This window comes from Lacerta agilis, chromosome 2, assembly GCF_009819535.1.
Source record: "Lacerta agilis isolate rLacAgi1 chromosome 2, rLacAgi1.pri, whole genome shotgun sequence".
Classification (NCBI taxonomy): domain Eukaryota; kingdom Metazoa; phylum Chordata; class Lepidosauria; order Squamata; family Lacertidae; genus Lacerta; species Lacerta agilis.
The window spans coordinates 96,611,212-96,630,584 of record NC_046313.1 but is presented as its reverse complement, the minus strand read 5'-3'; the positions used below and the strand labels follow the sequence as shown (position 1 = coordinate 96,630,584).

The 19,373-nt window shown below is 45.8% G+C and overlaps 1 protein-coding gene across 7 annotated transcripts in view; it reads right to left on the bottom strand.

The window, feature by feature from the left end:
* ADAMTS9 (ADAM metallopeptidase with thrombospondin type 1 motif 9) overlaps positions 1–19,373 on the bottom strand; it is a 130,118-nt gene that overhangs the window by 100,424 nt on the left and 10,321 nt on the right. For all 7 annotated transcript variants that reach the window (XR_004426037.1, XM_033141296.1, XM_033141299.1 and 4 more), the window contains exon 4: positions 244–533. Coding sequence is in view for 6 of the 7 variants with exons in the window: in XM_033141296.1 (XP_032997187.1) it covers positions 244–533 (290 nt within the window). In the remaining variant the exon portion in view is untranslated. The remainder of the gene's footprint in view (positions 1–243; positions 534–19,373) is intronic.

The following is a 19,373-nucleotide window of genomic DNA, read 5'->3' as shown; positions in this document are numbered from 1 at the left end:
GGAGGTTCCTCATCTCTGCCACAACACAGCAACAAAACACTCGGGTTCGTTGTGTGCAAGTGCAATGGGAAATGGGGGGGGGGGACAAGGTGCCCTCTGAAATACCCAGGAGTACTCCAGGTCTATATCTGGGCTGTCCGGAACTCTGAGCAGGAGCACTGCAACAGCTTGTTCCCTGGACAAGCATTAAATTACACAGATCTGGCATACTTAAAATCCCCACAGTGGGGTTTTAATACTTACTATGGACATTAAGGTCAAAATGTAGTGCTGTAGATTTGCTCCATGGTAAGCAACCATCCGACTGTCTGCCACCACCATGACCTCCACGTATCGAGGGTAGGAGAGGAATCGCTTGGTTCTTCGGCGCGTGCTTTTCCTCCTCACGCTGCTAGTCTTGTTTTTACTGGATGCAGGAGACTGCGCTGAGGCTAGGCCACGTTTCAACGCCTCCACATCGGACAATATGCTCGCCGTGGACCACTGTCCCGTCTTGCTCCGCCTCTTAAACTTTCTGTGGCTTTTTTCATGCCCTGCAGTTTTAAAGAAGGCAGGAAGACAAGAGGCATTCTTGAAAATATGCCTAAATGAGACCAAATAGTTATTCATACATACATACATACATATCCCGCCCATCTGGCTGGGTTTTCCCAGCCATTCTGGGCAGCTTCTAACAAAAGATTAAAAATACATTAGAACATCAGACATTAAAAATTTCCCTAAACAGGGCAGCCTTCAGATGTCTTCTAAACGTCAGATACTTGTTTATTTCTTTGATATCTGATGGGAGGGCGTTCCACAGGGCGGGCGCCACTACCGAGGAGGCCAGGGGTCAGCAACCTTTTTCAGCCGTGGGCCGGTCCACCGTCCCTCAGACCATGTGGTGGACCACACTACATTTTTTTTGGGGGGGGGGGAATGAACGGATTCCTATGCCCCACAAATAACCCAGAGATGCATTTTAAATAAAAGCACACATTCTACTTATGAAAAAACACGCTGATTCCCGGACCATCTGTGGGCCGGATTGAGAAGGCGATTGGGCCGCATCTGGCCCATGGGCCTTAGGTTGCCTACCCCTGGAGGAGGCCCTCTGCCTGGTTTCCTGTAACTTCACTTCTTGCCAGAAGGCCCTCAGTGCTGGACGTTAGATAGGGGTGGAGACGCTCCTTCAGGTATACTCGTCTAAACCCACACATGACCCACATGAAGCTCCTGCGCAAGATGGCTTCCTTTGTCATCTAGGGCCAAAATATGCATGACGCTCCACTCCACTTGCTTTTGCACTAAAGTATTTTCTTTTAATGTAAAGCATAAGCACAGTCGTCGTCCCCAATCAAACTGCCCATCCGATCAGAATGTTCTTCCAATTTGCTCTGGAGGACATTTTGATCCTGAGCAATGATGCCAGGGCAGATCCAGGCTTGATTACCATGCCAACCCTAGACTAGCAAAGCAATCTGCCTGCCCACCCATGTTCTGTCCAAGCTGGCAGAGCTACAGATGCAGAGGTGGTACTGTCATTCTGTTAAGTCCAGGCAGGCAACAGCCAGGGCTAGGACTACAGCCCAGATCACTATGGCTCCATTCAGGTATATTGGGTTAAGTTTTTCCTGGTTATAATGCTAATGTTTCCAATGTTCCCTTCTACACCGCAGTGAGAGATTTCACTTTCTTGGGTTCCATGATCACTGCAGATGGTGACAGCAGTCACGAAATCAGAAGACGCCTGCTTCTTGGGAGAAAAGCAATGACAAACCTAGACAGCATCTTAAAAAGCAAAGACATCACCTTGCCGACAAAAGTCCGTATAGTTAAAGCTATGGTTTTCCCAGTAGTAATGTACGGAAGTGAGAGCTGGACCATAAAGAAGGCTGATCGCCGTAGAATTGATGCTTTTGAATTATGGTGCTGGAGGAGACTCTTGAGAGTCCCGTGGACTGCAAGAAGATCAAACCTATCCATTCTCAAAGAAATCAGCCCTGAGTACTCACTAGAAGGACAGATCCTGAAGTTGAGGCTCCAGTACTTTGGCCACCTCATGAGAAGAGAAGAATCCCTAGAAAAGACCCTGATGTTGGGAAAGATGGAGGGCACAAGGAGAAGGGGACGACAGAGGATGAGATGGTTGGACAGTGTTCTTGAAGCTACTAACATGAGTTTGGCCAAACTGCGAGAGGCAGTGAAGGATAGGCGTGCCTGGCGTGCTCTGGTCCATGGGGTCACGAAGAGTCGGACACGACTGAACGACTGAACAACAACAACACCGCAGCACCTGTTACGTTATGGAACAGTGGCTTTTTGAGCGACACATAACGGCCACGCCGTGCTAAATTTTAAACAGCAGGGAAGAACTGTATGCTGGAAAAGCACCCCGAATTTCATCACATGAACAGGGGCAGCATGATAAATGCAAAACAAAGGTAAACTGCAACACAACACACACACACACACACACACACACACACACACCCAAGTTTGCCAAAAAAATTCTTCTTCTGCAAACTATTAGCAAGGAAATGGGCACGAAATGTCTGCTGGTATGTGCTAGATTTCCAGAAGTGGCTTTTACAGCCAAACCAGGAAGGGGCATGGGCTTGGCAAACCTTGTTTTTGGTTTGGTTATTAAGGACTCACTGCTCACTTGTTGGCATCTGTCTGTCTCGGGAGTCAACGAAGGAATGCACCTCTCGGGGGGGGGGGGGGGACAAATTGTTGGAAGGTTGTAGGGCTTCCTGTGGATCCAGAGACCGATATGGGAGATACATGTTTTGTTCCAGGTAGGGTAGATGAAGGTACCCAGTTGTGCTGTTGCAGGTACAGTGGTCACTAAATTCCCTGCACACAATTTCTTCTATTTATTTTAAGAAAACACCTCTGTGGAATTGAGGACCTTGTAATGGTGCCTAGAGACTGCTTTGTCTGGAGTATCTCTCTAACAGTTGGGGAACCTGTGGCCCTCCATATGTCACTGGACAACAATTCTCATCAGCCCCAGCCAGCACAGCCAGTGGTTAGGGTTGATGGGGGCTGTATTCCTACAACATCTGGAGGGCCTCTAGGCAACTATCCAGTTGAGAACTTACAAGGTGTTTTTTCTGCAAGAATCTTCACCTCCATTGCTGCCTCCCAGTACCCAAGGCTAGGAATTTTCCTCTGCCTTCTAACATCCGGCAGCAACCTGCCAGCAGTTACCGGTACATCTAGCAAACTCTCTCTCAGATTGTGATTGTTTCTTCCTGAAGCCAGAATTTCCTTCCATGCCACAGAGCTTCCACGCATACAGGAGTTTTTCCTCTTCTCCCATTTCTAAAGTATTGACGTTCCACAGGTATTGAAATGCTCACACAAGCGTTCCACCTATGCCTTTGAGTATCTAGGTCGCTATGGATCAAGGGCTTAATCTTTAGAATCTCAGCCCCTTTTTATTTTGAAGATTTGCTTTAATTTACATCATGCTGGTTGAAAATATTCAGCACCCTACTGGGTCCACAGAGAAGAATACATGCAAAGTCATATAATGGAATTAAGAAATCCCATAAGCTGGCACAACATCTAACAAGAGCTGGAGCGCCTTTCCTGTGAGGAGTTCTCAAAAATTCAGATATTAAAAATACAGAAGCATGCATCAGGATTCACGCTAGTATTGTTTCGCAAACTTTATAGAATTTAAAATAAGAAGCGCTTCCCAAACTAAGCACAACTTAAACTTTACGCTCCCCACTTTTGTGATCTTGACATTTAAGCTCAGCCAACCATGAACCTTTAAACGCTGCCCTCTGACGTGAGCTGTGACAAAAATGACACTGACCCGGCCCGCTTAGCTTCAGCAAAGTGGTGGTCTAACGTGCCTTCACACCATACTGTGGGCCATTCCCTCACAAAGGAAACAGCATCATTTATATATGCTCTGGGGCACCTTATTCGTAAGGCCCTTGTTTGGAAGAAAGGGAGGAGTGAATTCTATACGCTCATACCTACATACCAAACAAAAGGCAGAAACCCTGAGCACACACACACAAAAGCTGTAACCAGAGAGAGTACGGTAATCTTGTCACTTTCCTTATGTGCAGTTGTTCCAGTGACCTTCTGTCAATCTTAGCAGTGAATTTCCTTGTTAGTTACAACAGTGGAAGGCAGAACACAGCCTTGTTTCTTTACTAAACAACTGAGCAGGCACTTTATCTCCCTCTATATAGATAACATCATAAATTTATTTATATACCAACAACAACAACAACAACAACAACAACAACAACAACAACAAAATAAAATAAAAAAATTCTTTCCAGTAGCACCTTAGAGACCAACTAAGTTTGTTCTTGGTATGAGCTTTCGTGTGCATGCACATTTTGTTTTGACTATGGCAGACCAACACGGCTACCCACCTATAACTGGAACAACAACAACAACAACAACAACAACAACAACAACAACAGATTTATATCCTGCTTAACTGCCCAAGTGACTTCTAAGTCATTTGCAATTATAAAACCCGATTTCAAAAAATATAAGCGCACATATTCAAAATATATAATAATTCCATTTAAAAAAACATTAATACAGAAATGTACTTTGTAACAAAAGAAAACATGAATACAGGCCAGGCAGCTAATGCCCCAAACAGGCACAAGGTGGCAGGCCTAGAATCCTGGCAAAAAAATTGGCTCTCCGGGCAATATGGCAATGCTACTCGATGCATAATCGCTGTGTCCACAAGCATTGTTATGCTAAACTGAGAAATTGAAAGAGGGCAACCACTTATGGTGAGTCACTCTAATCCCCTTCGTTTCCACAATAACTTGTCCTTCAGAAGAGACACCATTTTGCACTATTTAATAGGACATGTGACAATGGACGCAAGTCCAGTTCAGGCTCATGACAGATTGGGGGGGGGTGTCAGTTTCTATAGCTACTCTCAGCCGGCCTTGCAGTAACTAGGAAGTTAATTATTTCACAGGCCTTCGCAGAGCTGATCAAATGTTAACCAATATACCTTCAGGCAGATACACATGTTATGAACTAAAAACAAAGGTTTGTTTGTTGTTGTTGTTTTAAGCAATTGGCACAATCCGAAACGGTGTTGGTTGGTGCTATTTATGACTACAGCAAAACAGATTTTACCTCATGAGACAAGGCATTCTGTCATAACCGAGGGTGCAAGGCAGCAATGTGGGGTTCCTGCCACAGAGCTAAACACCTCTAGAGCTGTCAATGGAGGCAAACCTAAACTGGAAAGGAGGATTTTACCCTTGCTATCCAGCAGGGAAGCTATGCTGGCGTTCGGGCAAGTGGATCGCTGGTGCTGACCATCAGGGAGAAAGGGGAGGCATTGGGGAGGCTGGTGCAGTGAGGGTGCCAGTGTTTCTGCACCTCACCTTCCTCCCTGCCACATCAGGCCTGTTCTCTCAGTAGTAGCGAGCCGCTACTGTATAGATGCCCCAAACAGGATGCATTAGAACTTTGTCTGCATCTCTGTAGAAAGCATCTCTGTATCTTGTCATAGCACAGCATTTCTCTATCCGGTCGGCACTCCAACTCCCTCTGTCCCTGACCACACTGGCTGGGGCTGATGGGAGTTGGATGGAGTCCAACATCTTTTGGAGGGCACCATGTACCTGTAGGTGAGGTAAAGGTAAAGGACCCCTGGAGGGTTAAGTCCAGTCGAAGGCAACTACGGGGTTGCGGCGCTCATCTCGCTTTCAGGCCAAGGGAGCCGGTGTTTGTCCACAGACAGCTTTCTGGGTCAAGTGGCCAGCATGACTAAACCGCTTCTGCCGCAACAGGACACCGTAACGGAAACCAGAGCGCACGGAAACACCGTTTACCTTCCCACCGCAGTGGTACCTATTTATCTACTTGTGTGCTTTCGAACTGCTACATTGGCAGAAGCCGGGACAGAGCAACGGCAGCTCACCCCGTCGTGCGAATTCGAACCGCTGACCTTCCGATCAGGAAGCCCAAGAGGCTCAGTGGTTTAGACCACAGCGCCACCCGCTCCCGCTTAGTTGAAGCCTGTCATAACACTTGTCGATTTTGCAAGAAGTTCGCTGCACTGAAAGACGCATCACTTTTGGTGTGAGCCTGACCATAGGCAGGTGCTACTTGAAAATTGTTGTGCTGCTCTTCCTCTTATTACTCCTATGGCATCTCCCTGCTTTACAAATAGGCTGTGCAGCCAAGAAAGAAAGAAAGAAAGAAAGAAAGAAAGAAAGAAAGAAAGAAAGAAAGAAAGAAAGAAATCATCCTGGGCAAGATTGTTCCCAGCAATTAAGACTTGAAATGTTAGCTATTCCTCTGACAGAGCACTGTGCTTCAGCTTCCTGGAAGAAGTCACATTGATATCAGATGTCATAGAACTGACTGACTGGTAGGAAAAGCCTGCATTGTTCCTGAAGTCTAAGCAAGGAAGATTTCCACCCTCTTCCTGGATCTGCTTCTATGCTATGAACCAAGCAGCCTGCCCCACCAAGAATTACAAACACTGAGCTTCAACACAACGTTCTTAATATACTCAGAAATGTTTGTCCGAGTGTTTGTTGTTTTATTTTTTTTATGTAACTATCGTATGTCACATGCTCTAATGTCAACAACGGTATATCTCAGTGCAAGCGTGTTAAACAGTTTAAAGGGGAAATATAAACGACGTTACAGAAAAACCCAACACTGAAACTTTTCTCACCATTTCTTCTCCATGCGAGACAAAAGTCCTTACCTGCAATATTCTGCATGCCAGAGTATTAATTATTATTGTTATTAATTAATGATAATGGCAATTTTAATGTAACTTGTTACGTTACCTAATACCAAAGAAAAATGTCTCTAAGCGACATACAAAAAAAAATAACAGTCAAAAGCACAGCGGAAAAACAGACAAAATGTTTGGTTAGTATTCATACGGCACACCAGCAGGTCCAGTAAAAATATGGAAATCCTAAAGCAGGCTTCCTCAACCTCGGACCTCCAGATGTTTTGAGACTAGAATTCCCACACTGAGAGCCAGTGTGGTGTAGTGGTTAAGAGTGGTAGACTCGTAATCTGGTGAACCGGGTTCGCGTCTCCACTCCTCCACATGCAGCTGCTGAGTGACCTTGGGCTAGTCACACTTCTCTGGAGTCTCTTAGCCTCACTCACGTCACAGAGTGTTTGTTGTGGGGGAGGAAGGGAAAGGAGAATGTTAGCCGCTTTGAGACTCCTTCAGGTAGTGATAAAGCGGGATATCAAATCCAGACTCTTCTTCTTCTTCCCATCATCCCTGACCACTGGTCCTGCTAGCTACGGATCATGGGAATTGTAGGCCAAAAACATCTGGAGGGTTGAGGTTGAGGAAGCCTGTCCTAAAGGCTAGTTGCAGCTTCATCACCCAATTTGAGAACGTAAAGGTTAAAACTGCCCCAAGGTATTGTGCACCTTCCGACCCTTTCCTCCAAAGGTCCTCACATTTACCTTCCTCCGCCTACCTGAGTCTAGATGGCAACAGCAGGCAAGAGAAGAAGATGCATCAGAACAGGTGTGGTCACCCTTTTCAGGGTTTTGAGGGCTTCATTTCCATGGGAAAGGATGTTCTCGTGAAAATCCATCAGCATTTTCCTGTGAATTATTCCTACTATACACATTTTTAAACAGCTCAGGACCACAATACCTCAAGGACTGCCTATTTCCATATGAACCTACTCGGACCCTGAGATTATCTTCTGAGGCCCTCCTTTGTGTGCCTCCTCCTTGAGAGGTCCGGAGGGTGGCAACACAAGAACGGGCTTTCTCTCAAATGGCTCCCCATCTGTGGAATGCTCTCCTCAGGGAAGTTCGCTTGGCATCTTCATTATATACCTTATGGCACCAGGCAAAAGCGTTCCTCTTTAACCAGATATTTGGTTGAACTGATTAACATCCTATGCCCTTTTAAAATGTGTTTTTTGGGGGGGGTATTGGGTTGCTGTTTTTATTTTTATTACCGTATTTTCCGGCGTATAAGATGACTGGGCGTATAAGACGACCCCCAACTTTTCCAGTTAAAATATAGAGTTTGAGATATACTCGACCGCAGATTCTCCACCCGGCGTATAAGACGACCCCCAACTTTTGAGAAGATTTCCCTGGATTAAAAAGTAGTCTTATACGCCAGAATATATAGTAGGTATTTTTGTGGTTTTATATCTTGATTTTATTCTGTGGACCGCCCTGAGACACCCAGGTATAGGGCGGTACTGTATATAAATTCAAATAAATAAATAATTTTTTTATATGCAATTTCCCCTAACAGAATGCATTTTTGTACGTTATTTTCACGAATATACACATTTATAGGCACACCAGTATCTGCAGTTTTGTAAACAGTATTTTGCTGGAGAACTGCACTGCAAAATCTGGGTAAGTACAAATTCTGAAGGACAGCTGTATTCCAATGTGTGTCACTGTACTGGAAAAGGCAAATTAGGAAGGTTCGCCTTCTGATGTCAAATTTCTCCCTAATCTGGGCGCTCTACAGGTAGGGTCAAGGCTGTAGCCTCACTCACTGCCTCAGATCGTGTCAAGGTGTAGCTATTCCCTCCAGGTGAGGATGCAGCTCCAGTGTAAGGCAAGAAGGTCACAAAATGGATTTATCAGGGAAGGAAGACGTGCATTTTCCCGCCTCCTGTCACTCAAGGGCACTATAGGAGGTGACAGCACCATGGCACACAACTCTGAAAATCCTGGCTAGGTGGAACTAGTCCTAGATCACCCATAACAACAAAGGTGGCTTTTCAGTTCAGCTTATCTCTAAATGCACCCATTATAAATAAGTTTCCATGATTTCAAAAGACCCTTTGATTAAAACTAATGAAAGCTGCTATGGCTGGAGATAGTGGAAACCAAAGCTCTATTGCCACTGGCATTTAAAAAAAGAAAAAAAATGCCCCCAGCTACATAGTAGGAGTTGCAGTAACCCAAGCTCCTCATATTCTGCTAATGTGTTTCAACCTTGACTTCATGGGGGACTTTTACGAAGAGTTCCATTTCTATGCCCAGTCAAGTGCGCACAGCCAACAAAGGCAGCCAACTCAGGTCGATGCTTTCTCAAAGTGGTCTCTGAAACTGATAGCATTTCACGAAGGCAAGGCTGGAAAGAAATATGCCAGCGCTCCCCGCCACCCCCTACCTTTGCAAAGGATCCCACTCAAGCACGCCTCTCACCGTTATTTCTTTATTTCAAGCATTTACACCAAATCCTTTCTACGGGGATGCGTCCAAAGACGCTAAACAGTAGTGTTTGTGTTGCACGCCACCCCAATCTCCGAGCAGTGCGAGATTCCAGGGGTTCCAGGCCTTTACCTTGGAGTTCGTGTTTCCTTTTGGAACGAGGCACAGCGGAGACTGTGGTGTCTTTAGGATATATGGTTTATTTACAAATGTATAGATCTTGAGCCCACAATGGAGGGGTTCACAGCATTAACACCCCAAAAGGGTCTTGTTTCTCCCATACCTTGGATTCAAGCAGAAATCTGACATGGCGCTCTCTCTCTCTCTCTCTCACCCTCCCTCTCTCTCTGCTTGCTGCTTTGCTTCTAGGTCACACCACTGCAAACTCTCCACTCCAAACTCTGGCTTTTGCCCTTCTGAATACCTGCAAGTTGAGGGAGAGGCCCCACCCATTTGCCATCTCTCACAGAGCCCCTTCCTTGGTTCCCCTTACACCTCAACAGCAGGCTAGCCTGCCTATTCCAAGAATCAGAAGCCTTGATTAGATTGTAACACTTGCTGGACCCAGGAATTAGAAGGGTCTCTGAATACAACCTACTTTTCCCGCCCCACTGCATCCAAGTTTATATTGGGGGGGGGGGAGGGGAGGTGACTAAACAGTGGACGTATAAAGTAATTAAAAATTTCTGGGAGATGATATATAATGAATTGAAAAAAATGTTTAAAGTCAAAATATTTTGGGAGGCTATATATAACGAACTAAAAAAAATACTCCAATACACATTCCCAAAAAGACCTGAAGCTTTCTTGCTCGGGTTGGTGGGAGACGAGATCAAGAAGAGAGATCAAAGACTTTTCTTATACGCCACCACGGCAGCAAGAATCTTGCTAGCCCAGAATTGGAAAACGTCAAATTTACCAACGGTAGCAGACTGGAGAAAGAAACTCTTAGAATACTCAGAATTGGCTAGATTAACAGGCAGAATAAGAAATCAGAGATCAGCCGTCAGAAGTAGATTGGAGATACCAAAAGACCAGAAAATTCAAGTACAGCCTCACGGATGCTACTAGCCCAGAGATGGAAGGAAGAAACAACCCTGACTAGAGAAGGATGGCAAACCAAGTTGATGGGCTATGCCGAAATTAACTGGGAAGCTCAGAAATCAAGAAGACAAGAACTTTAAAAAATAATGGGAAAAGTTTATGATTTACGTACGAGACCACTGCAAGCAAGTTAGAACATCGGCAGGATTTTAACCACACTTGTAAAGTAACAGGAAGTATGGATATGTTAGAAGGATAAAAAAATGGATAAATATTGATTTGCAGTTGTAAACATTATCATCAGGACCCATGGAAGGGATGGGGGGAAGTCAGGAGATTCAGAGTAAGCTCAATATTTGGACTTTGAATTGTTGTTTGTAATTTCTTTATATTATTTAAAATCAAATAAAAAATTATGAAAAAGAGAGAGGTGACTAAACAAAATATCACAACCTAAGTGGAATTACATTTTTACCGCCCCACCTCCCCCCGATTCTTGCTTCTTTCAATCAAATGCCGTTTGAATTGCAAACCACATTCGAGACACACACATATCCTGAAATCTGCCAGCTGATTTCTCCATGCAGTTAAGCCCCAGTGAAGAGGGTTCATGGAAATGCAGAAGAGAAAAAGGATCTCAGACAAGGCCCTTACTTTTGGTCACCCCTCCACCTTATCAGCCACTGCTGAGAGGGGAAGAAAGACTTTGGCGTCAGATCCTATATATTCTCCCAGAGGCTGGCACTGTGCTGAGAACCATTTCAGCTTCTTGCCACCACGGTGAGAATCGGTGGAAACCCTTTCCTTCCTTGATTACAACCCCCTTTCTCAAGGAGGCGAGGTCTCTGGTCACCTTTATTGGCCACAAACGAAATGAGCAGCGTTAGGTCGCTGGAGCGGTCAAGCCTTTGTGGAAGGTCCCGCCTCCCCCCAAAGGAGCTATGACACATTGGGATTGAAATTGACCTCAAATCTAATCTGTTGCAATCCCTGCCCTCACCACAGCTGCTTTAAAAGGAACGAGAAGTGCAAGGCCCTTCACATTCCACTTGAAGAAAAGGAGAAGTTGGCCCCAGACAACTGCTTTCATTTCCCATTCTGACATACGAGAAATCCACCCTTATCAGTTGCTGCAGCCAGACGCAGACCCCCGCCGCAATCCCAAACAAAGGTCAAGGGGGACGTGGTGTGGAGCACGATGAGGGCAACTTGGATTACACTTCTTTTTTGGGGGGGGAGGGGGTGTTGGAATCGTTAAGGTGAGGCCAGGAAGGAAACCGAATAAGCCCAAGGAAAGGTCAACTGATAAGAAAACAAGAGTTTAAAACCATTCATGACATTGAGAAGGAAATACCAGAAACAGCTAATTAAAAATACAGCCTCTGAATGCAATAATAAAAAAGGAAGAGAGCATGCAAAATTGGAAAATAAAATAAAATCAATCGATCAGGCAGCCTGAGGATGCAAGCTACTTGCAAACGTGACAACAATCACACATCTAGGTATTCTGCACTTTGTTTGGTAAGCAAGGCCGGCACAGAATTGTTCCTAAGGCTGGTTTTCCCTGACACTTTCCCCCTCTTGACACTGGCTGACCCATTGGCAATCTACAAGTTTCCGAACACCAGCCATAGGTTTTATAATCAGGAGCTGAGCAGGACTTTCTGTGTCTCATGTCTCACATGCAAGCCCAGTATTACCGACTAGAGGTTATCTGGGGCTTCAACATGGAACATCATACATACAAAGGATGTGTAACACTCTACTCACCTATGACCCTCCTCTTGTACTAGAGAAACCCCTGAGAAAGGGGAATATCTACCAGTAAAGTTACTTCAGAAGTAAAGGGGGTGTAACTGTATTCAGTGGCTCGTGGGTTCCCTCCTCAGCACTTCCACAACAAATTTAAATACTACTTGTAGCATACTGATCCTGCTCCACCTAGTCACCCACTACTCCAGCTTATATCCCCCAAACCTCTCTACAGACTTGGGACTACCAGAACCTTAAAATCCTGTTTGGATGCCCTCTACGGCTGAAGAGAAGCAGGTAACCACCAGGGACAGGGGCTTTTCAGTGGTGGCACCTGTTACAAAATAGCCTTCCCGGGAAGGCTCTCCTGGAGCCATATTTGTGACCCTACTCAAGTGAAGAGCTATTTATTCACTCAGTCCTTTTAAATAATTTAGGTAATGTGGGCCTCTGTTCTTTTAAAAAACAACAACAACCCTGAAGGACCTCTTTTTTCTCTAATTGCGTTGTATGAATGTTACCAAGTTTATGAGGCCTTCTTGGTTGTGCCACAACCTTTGGAAGCTTGGTTGGTGGCAGCAACAGGGAGGACCTTGTCTGTGATGGAGCACTTATTGTGGGGATATGACCCCTTCTGAGCTTAGCCAAACTCCATCATTATTAACGTTCAGTGACTATTAAGGTGGCATTTATGTCCCCAAGCCTTTGCTGCTTAGACACAGTACGTTATTTCATTTCGTTTCAACTCTGCCTGGGTTTTATCCTGGATTCTAACTCTTCAGTGCTGCTATATCGTAAACACAGCAAATCTGTTTTTAATTTTGGGTTTGTGGCAAGTTCTGCATTGTTGTTATTTATGTGGGATTGCCCCCATTTTCTAATTGTTTTGATCTTTTTCACTTTGTACAGTAAGCCGCAACTGACGCGAGGGTTACGTTCCGGGGGTTGCACCTAAAGCCAAAATCGTGCATAGTCAAAACCCATCAGGTTCAATGGTGGTTGGGATTGCCTGAGTCATTTTTCCTGGAACCCTGCCCCCTTTCTTATTGTTATTTTTTATTCTTTGCCAAGAAGTTAAATGTGCATAAGTTGTGGACTTGCTGTAGTTCATTGTTGTTTTAATTATTTATTGTAAGCAGCCCAGAAAACTTTGTTGTTGCTGCTGCTGTTTAGTCGTGTCCGACTCTTTGTGACCCCACGGACCAGAGCACGCCAGGCACTCCCGTCTTCCACTGCCTCCCGCAGTTTGGTCAGACTCACGTCAGTATCTTCGAGAACACTGTCCAACCACCTCGTCCTCTGCCGTCCCCTTCTCCTTGTGCCCTCAATCTTTCCCAACATCAGGATCTTTTCCAGGAAGTATATAGCAGCATACAAATGTATATACTGTACTCAGGGCTGCCAACTTGAATAAAATATGGGGGGGGCGGTGTCAGGTAAGCCCCACCCTGCATAATCAATCACAAGACACGGCTCTTACACCCCATTTGAGCTGCAATGCCTATCAACTTTGGGCATGTAACAGAAGAACGTTAAGAAGAGCATCTGGTCCAGCATCCTGTTCTCACAGTGGATGACCAGTTTGCCTGTGGGAAAACAGCAAGCACAATAGCACTCTCCCTTCCTGTGGTTTCCAGCAACCGCTAAGGCTCTTTGGCTTCTGTCAGTGGAATGGGGAGGAGCCAAGAATCCCCTTTCCCTTTGAACTGCCCCAAATCTGCTCCAGAGGGTTGGGGGAGCCGCAAAAGAAGTGTGGTAGGGGTTGCAGGGGGCTGCAAGGTGTAAAGAGGCCATTGCCAAACATCACCTCCCTTTCCGTTCCGCTGATGGAATCCTCTACTGGTGGCAAAAGCTTTCTGCCAGTGAAGGAATGCCAACTGGATACAACCATCAAGGATCAGAAAACCAATTACATACCACATCATCTTACCTTGTTAGGAAGCCATTGACCTGGTTCAGATGTAACAGGAAACTATGGTTAACTGTGGCTTCCTGTGAAGCTTGTACACATCTTGGCTTATTAAACTCAGATTTCGTGGTCCAAATTTGGACAGTATATGCTAGATTTTGGGGCATCCTGCCTTTCTGGAAAACAGTAGGACCATAATGACAACAGGTATCATCCACCAGGAACTAGAAAGGCAAAGGTAGATTTGGAGAAAAAAAAACCCACCAGTAGTATAAAAATCTAGGAACAGTGGGTGCTGCCTCAGGCCCTAAGGCCATCTAGTCTATGCTGACTGGCAGTGGCGCTCCAGGACATGAGGCAGGGTTCCTCCACAGCCCTTCCTGGGAGGGGCAGGAACCCTCTGCATGTAGAACAGGTGAGTGACGTCACTTTCCCGGCACGGAATACTTGGGACACATTGTAAGAAAATACATGCAGAACTCTTAACCAGGAATGATGAGAGTGTTATGAAACGAGCATCCGGCATTTTACAACAGCATGACTCGGTAGCATTTTATGACCTTTTCCGCTCCAAAGGGTCACACCTCCTGCCCTTGAAACTACCCTCCACCTCCTCCTCTCCCACAAGTCAAGCAAGCATCTGAACAATCGAGCCAATCTCTCTCCTCTCCGTCTCGTTCTCAAGCCCACCCTCCTCCGTGGCTCACAGGAAAGACGAGGCTCCTGAGTTCTGCTGTGCTTCCTTTCTTTATTAAAGATTATTTTTAAGTTCCCAGTCCCTCCTTCTTCCTTCGCTTCCCTGCCCACATCCCCTCCCCACAATAACTGGAAATGTTTAGATCAAATGTTATTTGAAGCCGGGATCTGAAAGGCCAACTCAACAGGGATGCTGGCACAAATCAGCAGAGAAAGCACTAGAAGTTGCCTCAGATTAGAGGAGCGCTAAGCGACACAAAACCCTGCACACTGGTGGTGCTGTCTTGACCCTTCTGCATCACAATCCCGTTTAAATAGCCTATCCTTTTTGGTCAAGGTTGAAGGTGCATGGAACTGGGGGGGGGGGATTGCTTAACATTTCAGCAAGACCTGCTGAAGCTGAACACCACACAAAAAAATTTAATGTGGCAAGAGTTGTGGTTCAGTGGCAGAACATCCACAAGGCCTCAGATTCAATCTCTGGCATTTTGAGTGCAGGCTAGGAAAGCACACCTTTCAGGATGAGGCTGTAGCTCAACGGTAGGGCGTCCTCAGTTGAATACCGGGTCTCCCCAGGCTGGGAAGCACTCCTGTCTGAGTGGAGAGCCACTGCTGAGCTTGGAAGGCCAACGTGTCCAACTTAGTCTAAGGCAGCTCCCTATGAAACAACAGGGAGCTGGTTGGCCAGTGAGTGCTGTAGACAGTACTGAGCCAATGGCCTGACTCTGGTTAAGAAAAGCTCCCTATGTCTGGCACGTACGCTATTGACTTCTCTGGACCTTGGCCCCTTAGCCCAATCTCAAGCTCCGCAATCACTGTGATGCACAAATGGAGATCTCACACAAGTGACTTTAACCATTCATTTCAATGTTTGGCCAGCTCTCTTGCATATAAGCTTTCTCCCAAACCAGGGCTGCTGGGTTGAAAGCCAGAAAAGATATACATGCCTTTAGATCTCCCAACGCAGCAGGAGTTAATAATAATATAATAATATTTATTATTTGTACCCCGCCCATCTGGCTGGATTTCCCCAGCCACTCTGGGCGGCTTCCAACAAAAATCAAACACATTAAAATATCACACATTAAAAGCTTCCCTAAACAGGGCTGCCATCAGATATTTTCTGAATGTCAGGTAGTTGTTTATTCCCTTGACCTTGAGTTAAGAAGTCCTGCGATGTCTCCTGCCCATTCCCTCTATGTCCCTATTGCCCAGCCCCCTCCCAGGCTTGCTGTGTGGCATACCTGGGACTCTGACAACACTGGGGAGGAGGGATGGATGATTGGCAACCATGAAGCGTTCCACTGAGACACGTGTTGGAAGGAATCAGGAAATGGCCTGTTAAGCCATGCATGAGAGGAGAGGAAGGAAGGAAAGGGGGGGGGGAGGGAGTTCGGTCAGGAGGATTGGGAATGTGATCAGTGATTTTGTGTGAGTCATGGGAAATTTACTAGGACATGGTGTTTCCCAGCACCTTAGAAGAAGAGGCAAAGAGAAATAACTTCTTAAGTGCAGGTGGTGTTCCAAACACAAGACTAATTTCCCTTGTGAGGTCCCCATTCTTATATGCTATCTAAATAATCATCATGTTTAAGAAATGTTTACTGGATACTGGTACTCAGAAATCCTCATTTCCAGTTGAGCTACACTAAGCTCTTCCCTGTCTCACAGGGCTTAGCTATTAAGAATGCGGCTTGCAGGCCTCTCTGCAAGTTTTTGCGGTTTTCACCCTTGCTGCAAAAGTTGTGGCGTTTATGCAACTGTTTGCTCCAGTAATGCTGTAAAAGCTAACCCAAGCATCCCACTGGAATACAGCTGAGCTTCAAAGACTCCACGAGATTATTTCTTTTTTCTCTGGTTGGCTGGCAACTGTGACTGATGGAGTCGGCCCGCACAAAAGGACCGGGGCGAGCCAAGTTGCAATGATGAAGCTGACAATAGCCCCCGCCAGCCCCCCACTCCTCTTTTGATGGCAAGCCACTCTCTCCAAATAGAAAGGTCAGAGCAGGGGAGTATGAGCAAAGGAGCACACTGCCTCCCATACATCTTCAAGGCAGTTGACACCAGCACAAGAAGATACACTGCGATGATCGTAGCAAATGATGAATGGCAATGCAGGCATCTTCTGGAGAAGAGGGAACGTAAGAACATAGGAAGCTGCCTTGTACCAAGTCAGACCACTGGTCTAGCTCAGCACTGCCTGCACTGACTGGCAGCAGCTCTCCGTGGATCCAGGCATTCTCTCTGGAGATCTGAGACCTTCTGCATGCAAAACAGATGCACTACCACTGAGCTATGGATCTGAACCTTATCCTACTGAACCTTCAATCAAGTAACGAACAAAATTGTTGAGTCTTCCTTGGGGTTACTAAAGAAAGCCAAGCAATGCAAGGCTAGTTAGAAGATGGCCCTCATTATGCTCCCCAGATGTGTGGACCATGGGATCGGTGAATAAATGGAGGGAGAATAACAGGAAGATCCCCAAACAAGTTTTTTTTCCCCAGGGTCCCTCTAACTACCTTTGATTCAGTGGAATCCATGCTCTGCTGATCCACTCTCCCAAGGGTTGCTGATCAAATGTGCCAGATCCCATGGTTCCTTCCAACTGTTCTGAGTCTCCAGCATCTGATCTCAAAGAAGGGAGCAGAGACAGCTGGAAGAGAGAAACCAGAGTGGCATAGTCCAGCAGCAACCTTTGGAAGAACAAACAATAAAAAAGCCTTGTCAGAGGTACTGTTATATTGAGAAGCTAGCCCTTCTTACACCTCTAGGTGAGTGTTGCTAACTGGAGCCCCAAGAAAAATTTAAAGGAAAAAATACCTGGATGTACATTTCCAAATTATAAAATAATAAACAAATAAAATAAAACCTACATACAGCAACAGTGTTTTGTGTTGTGTAGGCTCCTATGATGCAAGTAATGGGCCCCTCCTGCTAGCTTGCTCCCTAAAATATCACTGGTTTGCTCATTTCTAGTTATAGGGTGCCTACAATCTGCATGGACTTGTTGCATGGTCCATACAGCATATATTCAACACACACAAAAACAGCAACAATTTGTTGTTGACAAAGGACAGCTGGACATATAAAGGGCCCCATTACCTTCAGTAGCTAAGGACCTCATCAAACCTAAATCCGGCCCTGGCTGGGCGATATCTGGTTTTCAACATTGTGATATATCGATATATCACGATGTCTTAAATAAGGATGGAGCTATGCAGAGGCAATGGCTGGCTTCACAGTTTTTCGCGCATCGTGGTTTTTGCATAGCACACATACCATGATTCATGATATATTGCCAGATCAAAAATTATGAAACCGATATCATGATGCGGACTTCAAACCAGTTTTGGGCGATTTATTGATATATCGCCCAGCCCTACTGATTGCCATTAAGACACCTATCATGCTTTCTCTAGTTCTCTTCAGCCATAATTTTCCTGTATTGAATCAACATGGGGTTGGTGCTCCATTGCGGGGGGGGGGGGGAGTGTTAACTCCAACCCCCCATTACTATTCCACCTGCCTCTGCCATGAACCGAAGGGGCATTGACTGAAGTGGGGAGTCCCATGTACTTGTGGAAGGTCCCCACACTGGAAAAATCAGGGTTCTAACACCAGAAGCCTCCTCCGCTGTTGAGGGCTGTGGAATGCCGGTTGCTGAGAATCTCAAGTGGGCAGAATGCTGTTGCCCTCGTCTCCTGCATGTGAGCTTCCTTTGGCCCCTGTGAGAACAGGAAGCTAGACTAGATGGGCCTGTGATCTGATCCCTCAGGGGTTTTCTTAAGCAGATCCCTGCTCCAGGATTTCGGCTTCCAACTCACGGCAGGCCATCGGAACGGGTGGTGGACAGCAGAGCTGGCAAGCTTACTCCCCACAGCCCTCTCACATGTTAACGCAACTCCTGGCAAGGGGTTTCCCCTCACTCGCTCATAGAATCATAGAGTTGGAAGAGACCACAAGGGCCATCCAGTCCAACCCCCTGCCAAGCAGGAAACACCATCAAAGCTTTCCTGACAGACGGCTGTCAAGCCTCAGCTTAAAGACCTCCAAAGAAGGAGACTCCACCACACTCCTTGGCAGCAAATTCCACTGCCGAACAGCTCTCACTGTCAGGAAGTTCTTCCTAATGTTTACGGTAGGTGGAATCTGCTTTCTTGTAGTTTGAATCCATTGCTCTGTGTACGCTTCTCTGGAGCAGCAGAAAACAACCTTTCTCCCTCCTCTATATGACATCCTTTTATATATTTGAACATTGCTATCATATCACCCCTTAACCTTCTCTTCTCCAGGCTAAAACATACCCAGCTCCCTAAGCCGTTCCTCATAAGGCATCGTTTCCAGGCCTTTGACCATTTTGGTTGCCACTTTACCCCTAATGCCAATTTTTGCACTACTAGTTCCAGTCAACATGGCTAAGTAAACTGGAATCCAATGAATTCCTGCTTCAAGCCTGCTACTCACAAATCAACACGAATGCCTAACGATAACAATAAAGGGGGGAAAAAACCACAACGAAGCAGCTATGATGAAGAAGATGGCCTGGGTAAAAGGCTACCTGCCCACAACACAAAGAGAATTAGCTCGGGGTGAGTGCTATGGCAGATGTCTGGACCTTGAGAGCCAAATACTGTTTAAAAGCACATCAAAACAATGAACGTCATCTCTGGGGGAATAGTACACAGACATCTGGCACAGGATATTAATACATAAAATATCACAAGAGAAACTGTGGGAAGCAACTATGGTAATGGGGGCGGGAAAAGACTCTTTACAAATGCTGGCATCAATA